This window comes from Ursus arctos, unplaced genomic scaffold (assembly GCF_023065955.2).
Source record: "Ursus arctos isolate Adak ecotype North America unplaced genomic scaffold, UrsArc2.0 scaffold_12, whole genome shotgun sequence".
NCBI classification, from domain to species: domain Eukaryota; kingdom Metazoa; phylum Chordata; class Mammalia; order Carnivora; family Ursidae; genus Ursus; species Ursus arctos.
This window is the reverse complement of record NW_026622786.1, coordinates 16,959,100-16,968,311: the sequence shown is the minus strand read 5'-3', so window position 1 is coordinate 16,968,311 and position 9,212 is coordinate 16,959,100. Positions and strand designations below refer to the sequence as shown.

The following is a 9,212-nucleotide window of genomic DNA, read 5'->3' as shown; positions in this document are numbered from 1 at the left end:
CCAAGGGCTAACTCAATCAATTCATAAGCTGAAATAAGAATTGCTTCGACAAGTATGAAATAATGGATTTAATCTTTAAAATTCTTCCTCTCAAATGTTTTTCAATCAGAAGATTAAAAAAAAACATGTCCAGTGCTGATCTGTTCTCAATACTTACTTCCTTATAACAGCCAAAAAATATCAAGAATAAAAATGAACCAACAATGTTTATATTTACAAATAAAGTACCCAGAGAAAAAAACAGGTTATCGTGCTATCATTATTCCACCCACAATCTGATAGAAGGAACTGTGAAGAAATTATGAAACCAACATTCCATTTTGCTTAAAAAAGAGAAACTGTGATCATTTGCTGTAATATCGATTTTAAATGCAGTGATTTTTGTTTTAGTGTATAAAATATTGTCAAGCTCAGCTTTTCAAAAAAATTATTTAAATAGAAAAAGGTTGACACAAGCGGCTACAATTGACCAAATGTTTTATAATGTCACCATGGTATATCCAAACTCAATAAAAAGAAGTTTCAAGTTAAGATTCAAGGGAGAGTAGTGGGAAATATAAATGGAATTTTGTGGATATTAAGGATTTTAAATTATTAAAGAACTTTACCAAAATGATTATTTAATTTATAAATTTTGTAATAGGTAAAGAAAAATTGTTTTAACAATTATTTGAGACGTCTTGCCTTTTAGGAAAAGACAAATTTCTCTTTACAAGCCAGGTATTATCTTAAATTAAGTGATTTTGGTAATGACAACAACTTGCTATTTCACTTCTAAATTAATCCCAAATGTTGCCCCACTATTTCATAAACTATACAGCTGATGCATACTGCGGGAAGCACCTTTATGATGTTTGGGGTGAGACCCCTGAAAAAGCCCCGTTTTCCTTCGTTGTTATATATCTCTTGAATGAGATGAACCATAGAAGTTGTTGTTCCTTTTTCTTCCAATGCTATAAATTGAAAAAAAATCAGTGTAATTCAATATTTAATCTTTGTTCGTTAAGATAGTCCAATGATTAATGAGAATTACACAATAAATTCAAGATGTGTGCCTTAAAAATCAGAGTCTGCTTTTGATTTATCAATTCTCCAGTTTTTCTGTTTTTTAAAATCATTAATTTCTACTCATTTAAAACAACCTAGTTACTCTAAACTGTTTTTAACTTAATTTTTATTAATACTTCATTCAAGTTATTTTTAATCACTTTTTTAATTTATAACTTCATTAAAAAAAAACTCACCTTGAACCTGCATGCGAGTTCTGATAAGGGTCAGAGGGAAGGTGGCTATCTGAGCACACGTGTGAGACAATGTACTACATCCCAGCAAAATCATTATCCCAGGGTCTACAGACTCTGCTGTGTGATGTTCTAGCCAATAATTCTTCAACAGCTGGCAGAGAAAATAGTAGTAAATATCCTTAACCACTATGCAAGTCTAAGTAGAATAAAGTTCACTGCTCACTCAATTCAATAAACGATGTATTGTGTAACTTCTTGATTCAAGAATTACACTGAGCATTGTCATAGATGTTATCTCACTTAATCCCTCCAGAAACCTGACAAATACATATTGTCATCTCCACTTTAGAAATTTTATAAATGAGGAACTAATTCAGAGAAACTAAGCTATCAAGTCACAACGCTGATAAATAAGAATCAAGCTTAATTGCTTGATTTTAGTAACTGTTCTCTCCAAAATCTTTACAAAAGATTGTTCCTACTCTGTGCACAGAGGGAGTTATCCGCCTACTGTCCTATCAAGGATAGGGCACATAGATGTTCTCAAAAAAACGTATTCACACAACCTCAGTTTGAGTTCTCCAATGTTTTGCATCTCTCTGTGTGCTTTTGTCTGTTTGGTTTTGTTTGTTCTATTTTGCTTAATTGTTTTGGTTTGTAATGACATTCAAAGACCCAAGCAAAATTCTGGAGATTCTCAGAGGGATTAACAGAATAATGTAGAGAAGACTGCATAATCCACTCTAGGTTAACAAAACCACATTTTCTGAACTTTTAAGAGAGATTCATCTTTCCAAAGTTGCTTTTCCTTGAATAAAAGTGGCTAGAGGAAATTATTTTAAAATAGTGGGTTTAAAAGATCACGAAGTGCTTTTAGAGCTGTTCATTTATCAAAGGATACAGCTTTACCATTATATACTGAGGCAATTACTATGAAATATATAATTCGATGCTTTTGAAAAAAATATATTTCAAAATTTCTTTACTCAGTGCATTTATTAGTCATGCAACAATAAAAAGAGAAATGAGTAACGTCACTCTTACTCTGGTAAGAAAGCAAAAGATACAGAACTACAGAAATAAAAAAAAGAAGGGAGCCCAACATAAACAGCAGCAATGAATTTATTTTAATAAGACCACAGAAGCAAGCAAAAAAGGAGAAAATAAATACATACTATATCATTCAATACTTTAAACATCTATAAAAGACATATGCATTTTTAAGTGCTAAACAAAATGGGCTATATTTCATATGATTGTGGTACCACTTGCCAAAAATACCACTGGGCCTGTGGCTGGAGAGCTGTCCTTCTTGCACTGAGAATGAATTTAAGTGATACTAGTCACATACTCTCTCCTGGTTCTTATGACCAAATGGTATATATTGTTACAATAGTCTGCCTAACACATATGTATAATCACAAAAATGAAACGATTGGCAAGAAAGGGAATAACCTGGAATCCTGCCTGTTCAGCAAGCACTACACTATTAGGATATATGCCCTATCTCCATGCTGCCTCTCTCCCAATAGCCCCCAAGGACTCCTCCCCTCAACTCTCATTTTCACAACTGGGCAATAACATCTCAGCTTTCTCAATCTTAACTGTACATCAGATTTTTCTAGAGAGTAAAAAAACCTAAATCCCAGGCCTCCTCCCAGAATAGTTAAATCAGAATCTCTTGGATGTAGCCCAAGAATCTTTTTTTTTTTTAAGATTTATTTATTTATTATTTGAGAGAGAGAGAGAGAGTGAGTGAGCATGCATGCAGCAGGGGAGAGGAAGAGGTAGCCCAAGAGTCTTATTTTTTAAAGATCTACATGCAGGTGATTCTGATATGCATCCAGAGTTGTGAACCACTACATCAGCATTTAAGTCTATAAATATTATCAGTAAAACCTAATTCACAAAAACCACCAAAGTTATTATTAGAATACTAGACAACTGAGATATAAAATGAAAAGCCAAATAAAACCATTCAACTCAACCAAACTTCTTGGTCAGAAACTACTTCATATGGGGGAACCTGGGTGGCACAGTGGTTGAGCGTCTGCCTTCGGCTTAGGGTGTGATCCCGGCGTTATGGGATCGAGCCCCACATCAGGCTCCTCTGCTATGAGCCTGCTTCTTCCTCTCCCACTCCCCCTGCTTGTGTTCCCTCTCTCGCTGGCTGTTTCTATCTCTGTCAAATAAATAAATAAAATCTTAAAAAAAAAAAAAAAGAAACTACTTCATATAAAGTCATTTACAACTAGATTTTTAGAATGAAGACTATTATTACACCAAGTTTTCAAATCTAACACACAATGTCATATTAGGAGAATAAACTCACCTCATAAACAGCAAAATCTATGCCTGCATAAGGTAGAATGCTTAGCAAGTTAGGAATATAACCTTTGAAAAAGGTTCTAACACCTTCTTGTTTCAGAAGCTTCTTGCCACAATCAATGATCCCTGAATACTGTCCAGTTGTACCTAGAGCCAGTCTGGTCTTTAGAACCTAAATGTGAAGAATATTATAAAAATATATTGATCAGATTTACTCAACTCATCTAGTAATACACTAAACTGCATTATATACAATGTTTACTGATTATCATAGAAATCAAAAAAGAAAACAATCTTAAATATAATCTTAACTTCTCCCTAATTGGCTTTTAACCATAAACAGCTAACACAGTACAGTTTTTAAAAATTATTTAAACAGGAAAATGTAATTAATCACTGTGGTTTTGATTGATAATACCTGCTCAAACTCATTTAATGTGCTATAAGGCAACATATTCTAAACCAAACTCATTTGAGGTAACATTATTGCATCAAAATAAAGAAACTGCAGCCCAATTTCAAGCTAATATATATATATATATATATATATATATATATATATATATATACACACACACACACACACACACACACATATATAGTCAGGTTAAATTGAAGAAGCAATATGAAAAATAACATTCCATCTATACTTAAGATACACACACTGTGGGAACTATTGTAACAGTGAGGTGGATCTATAATCATTTAATACGATTAAACGTGCTCATAAAGTAGTAACATAACAGGAGCTATGAGGGCAATAGTAGGTTTCAGTAGTCTGTCTATGATCAACATTCCTGAGCAATTTTCCTGATAGAACCTCACTCCTTGTCCTCTTAATTTCCATTAATTTAATTTCAGGGAGAACTATAAATACTTGGAGAAATGGCTCTCCAAAACAGCCAAGACCCCCCCCCCCCAAAAAAAAAGCATGAACTTTTTCTTGATTGGGCAAACTGTGTATCTTTTTTTTTTTTGAAAGATTTTATTTATTTATTTGACAGAGAGAGAGACAGCCAGCGAGAGAGGGAACACAAGCAGGGGGAGTGGGAGAGGAAGAAGCAGGCTCATAGCGGAGGAGCCTGATGTGGGGCTCGATCCCACAACACCGGGATCACGCCCTGAGCCGAAGGCAAACGCCTAACCGCTGTGCCACCCAGGCGCCCCCAAACTGTGTATCTTGATAGAGCTGTCTCTGAGTCATCAGTTGGAAGGCTTTGTTTTAAGAACTTCTCTGCAGCACCCCACACTATGGATAATCCCATTCTCAAAACTCTCTGTCCTCCCCAGGGCACTGTACTCAACACTCTTCTTACCCAAGTAAATCTTTTCTGTCTGCTTCACTGGCAGGTTTTTTTCCCACTTACTCCCTAAATTAAGGTCTTCGCAAAAATTCTCTTCTCAATTTAAAAAATAAAACAAAACAAACAAAAAAAACCACTACTTTTTTTCTAAGTAATCTCATGACTTTAACTAGCACTTCTTTGCAGATGACACATCAAGACTTGAAACCTCTCAAATCTCAGTATCACATTTGCAACTACTGGCTAAAAATCATAATTTGGTTGTCCACAACAACTCCAATTAAATACGTACAAACCTGAACTCCTCATCCTCTCACAGTCTGGGCCACTTCCGCCACACTCAAACTCTCTTACAGATGTAACTCAGACGTAACTCTCCTAAACACTCAGGCACACAACCCAGACAGATCTTCACCTTCTTCCCTTCCCTCTGTCCTACTTTCCACTTCTCAGGCTGTGGCTTCTCAAGACAGCTCTAACATGAGTCAGTTTCCTCTAGGCAGTATCATATTTCAAGCCTTTACTATCACTTCCCTGAACGGCGGCAATCTCTTGTATGCAGTCATCTCATTTCTCCAGTCTCTCTCACTCTAAAAAACTTTACCAAGAGTATATTTCAGGCTCTAACGTGTTTTATGGCTTCTTACTTTTTTTAAGAAATTGAAATTATATTTCTTACACTGCATTCAAGAGCCTTTCTGATCTGGCCCCAACCCATTATCCATGATATTATCCAGTTCAAACCTAAATATCTGCTCTTTTGCCTCCATTCCTTTGTTTAAGTCATTATATGTCCACCTGAAATGCCTTCCCTCATTATCTCTGAATGTCCAAAATCGAAGCCAAACTCACATATTCTATTCATGTCTTTCATGAAACCCCTAACTGGCAGTTAACTTCTCCCCTCTGAATTTCCATGGCACTTCATATGGATCTCTCTTCTAGAATTTATAGTTTCTATTTTGGATCATCATTATTGATGTACATGTTTTATCTCCTCATCTCAACTTTAAGTTCCATGACCAAAATGCCTATCTGATTTGTCTCTGCATCTAGAAAAATACCTTAAACTTAGTGGCTGTACAATACAGATTTGATTTGATTAATGATTAAGTGATTCTATCAGTCAAGCAAGCAAGCAATGATTTTTTTTTTTATCTTCTTGATACATCTACAATACTACCTTCATCCTAAATAAACAACCAAACAAAAGAAAACACTTACTAGGGCCAGCTAACACTTGGTATGAGTTTTAAATCCTGTAGCTATAAAGTTGTTTATTATACAAAATCCTGATCAACTTCCATTTATTTCAAAAGTTATAATTTGTGGGGCACCTGGGGGGCTCAGTCAGTTGGGCATCCAATTCTTGATTTTGGCACAGGTCATGATCTCAGGGTTGTGAGATCGAGCCCAGAGTGGAGTCCGGATCAGCAGGGAATCTGCTTCTCTCCTTTCCCTCTCCCTCTGCCCTTCCCCCTGCCACCCCCCCACCCTGGGTTACATACATACACTCTCTCACTCTCTCTCAAATAAATATAAATAAATATTTTTAAAAAGTTATACTTTGTATTGAAAGCATTACTTTACTTAAAAATTTACAATCATACATACCTCCATGGGGTAAATACAGGTCTGGGCAGTTGCACCAGCCAACGAGCCAGATACAAATCTCTCAATAATTCCTACTTTAGCACCATCAAAACTAAGCCATTTCTTATACTGCATAAATAAAAGTATTGAAATGTACAGTATTACTGAAATAGAATATAGATATATTTTCTAAGTTTATAACATTAATTAGTAGTAGAAAATTATTTGAAAAAGTATTCCAGACACCTGACATTAGAATACTTGGTTTTAATTTTTACGCAGTTAGTTAAGATAGTAAGACTTCTCCATTCAATATCCTTTTTCCTTCCCCCTCCCCAAAATGAGTTAGCAACATCAAATCACTTAAGCATATTCATGAATGTACTATTTCATAAGGAGCATGCAAATGACAAAAAGGAGGCAGAGAGTGTATCTGTTATGTCTTTTTCACCCCAGGCCTTACATATGCAGGGTTCTTAATAAGTATTTGGTTACTGGATAATCAAGAAGAGTAACAATGTGAGAAGCTCTTTCCATTACAACGAACAAGGGGTTACTCTAGTTAGCTGTACTGCTAGCCCTGGGCCACTGGCCTCTATCTCATTTAAGCTACTGTATTCTGGAATCTGTTTGTTGTAACAGCTTAGGATGAACCTGAACAAAAACAGGAACTGGTTCCTAGATGTAGGGTACTACCATAACTAAAACCTAAAATATGTGACACTGGCTTTATTGTCAGGACACAGGTATTGCAGTCTGAGAAGATGATGATCTTTCTAATGCTTTCTGGAAATGCTTGATAAAATTGCCTGCTGTAATAATTTGGAAGGTAGATTGTGTGCTTTTTGAGCCTGAAGTTCTAGGAAAACTGATTGTAAAATCTCAGAATGTTGGTTAGTGTTGCCTACTCCTTGCTGCTTTTAACAAGATCTATTAACACATGACCTAATGCATCTCTCTGATTTTCAGCCTTAAGGCATTTTCCAAAGCCAATTTGCAAGCAGAAATGGAAGGAAAAGGAGCTCTACTAAGGGAGTTTTCTTAGCCTGGCTTGGTAGTCAAGAATGGTGGGCTTCCAAGTTGGAAAAGCCACCTGCTCTGTACCCCAACAGAAGGAAATTAGATGCCCTAAAGAGATTAGGGGTCTTGTCATCCAATTTCAGCCTACTGTTTCAGTTGACATCAATGTAGCCCACTATAAAAATGAGAGAGAAGGGGAATGACTAAGCACAAGAACTAGAAAATAAAACATCAGAGAAGAGATTTTTAGATATGACTACTCTGCGTGGTATTGACTGGAAACAAACAGAGAAAAAGTGTAAGAAGTTTTTGAAAGAATTGTATGCTAGAAAACCCATAAGCAAAGCCTACAAAACCCTGTGTTCCACTGTTCTCTGAAGCAACTCTCAGGCCCCAAACATAAGCAGGATTTCACTGGCCATGGCAGACCCTTCCAGAGCCCCACATCACATCTCGATGTTTCTGTGCAGACTCACAGACTCACTTCACTGATAGAAACCCATCAAAAGCAAAAGCTCTCATCTCTCTGTTTTTCTGCCTCCAGGCCTTCTCTGAAGCTGTGGGAGCCAGTCCAGCCCAGAAGTCTGGAGAAGTTAAAGTCCTAAGAGCAATCTTCATACAATATGGGGCAGAAACTGGCAGATAAATATCTCAGCTTCTTCCCTCAGACAGATAATTCTGGGAACTATTCTGTACACTTCCTAGAAGTCCCTCAGAATCAAGCCCCTACTGCATATAGCTGAAACCTCACTTATTTACCCTTGTATTGGCTTTTCTTCTTTCTGTGTCTCACTGTCCCTGCTTCCTCACTCCTGCTTCTTCACAAATAATCTAGCTGCACCCAGACTCTTTTCAGGGGGAATCCAAAGTAAAACAATTAGTATTACTTCAAACCTGGTCCTATGCATCAATTAAAAGCCAGGGATTGTCAGGGTGGATCAAAAAAAAAAAAACACTCAACTATATGTTATCTACAAGAAACCCACTTTAGATATTAAGACACATATAGATTAAATGTAAATGAATGGAGAAAAATATGCCACATTAACACCAATCAAAAGAAAGTGTGAATAGCTATATTAACTTCAGACAGAGCAGACTTCAGACCGAGGAAAGTTACCAGGGATAAAGAAAGTATTACATACTGATAAAAGGGTAAATTATCTAAGAAGATATAACAGTCCTTAGCACCTATGTGCCTTACAACAGAGCATCAGACTACATGAGGCCAAAGCTGATAGCAGTACAATGAGAAATAGATGAATCCAGGGGCACCTGGGTGGCTCAGTTGGCTAAGCGTCTGCCTTCGGCTCAGGTCATGAACCAGGAGTCCTGGGATCGAGACCCGCAATTGGGTTCCCAGCTCAGCAGGGAGTCTGCTTCTTCCTCTGCCCCTCACCCCACTCATGCTCTCTCTTTTGCTCTCTCTCTCAAATAAATAAAATCTTTTTAAAAAAAGAAATAGATGTATCCACTATCATAGCTGGAGATTTCAGCACCCTCTATTAGAAATGGACAGATCCAGGAAAAAAAAAATCAGTAATGACATAGCTGAACTCAACACTACCATCAATCAACTGTATATAACTGACATCCAGAGACTATTTCATCCAACAATAGCACAGTACACATTCTTCTCAAGCTCACTTGGAACATTCACCAAGAAAGACCACATTCTGGGCCATAAGACATGACTTAACAAATTTAAAAAAATGAAAAGCAT

General features: G+C 36.5%; 1 protein-coding gene across 1 annotated transcript in view; it reads right to left on the bottom strand.

Annotated features, from left to right (window-relative positions):
• Nucleotides 1-774: 774 nt before the first annotated feature.
• Nucleotides 775-9,212, bottom strand: part of LOC113244951 (mitochondrial adenyl nucleotide antiporter SLC25A24-like) — a 52,962-nt gene continuing 44,524 nt past the window's right edge. The window contains exons 7-10 of the mRNA XM_026484672.2: nt 6,491-6,598; nt 3,577-3,744; nt 1,245-1,395; nt 775-953 (exon numbers count right to left, since the gene is read on the bottom strand). Of these exons, the coding sequence (XP_026340457.1) occupies nt 775-953; nt 1,245-1,395; nt 3,577-3,744; nt 6,491-6,598 (606 nt within the window). The remainder of the gene's footprint in view (nt 954-1,244; nt 1,396-3,576; nt 3,745-6,490; nt 6,599-9,212) is intronic.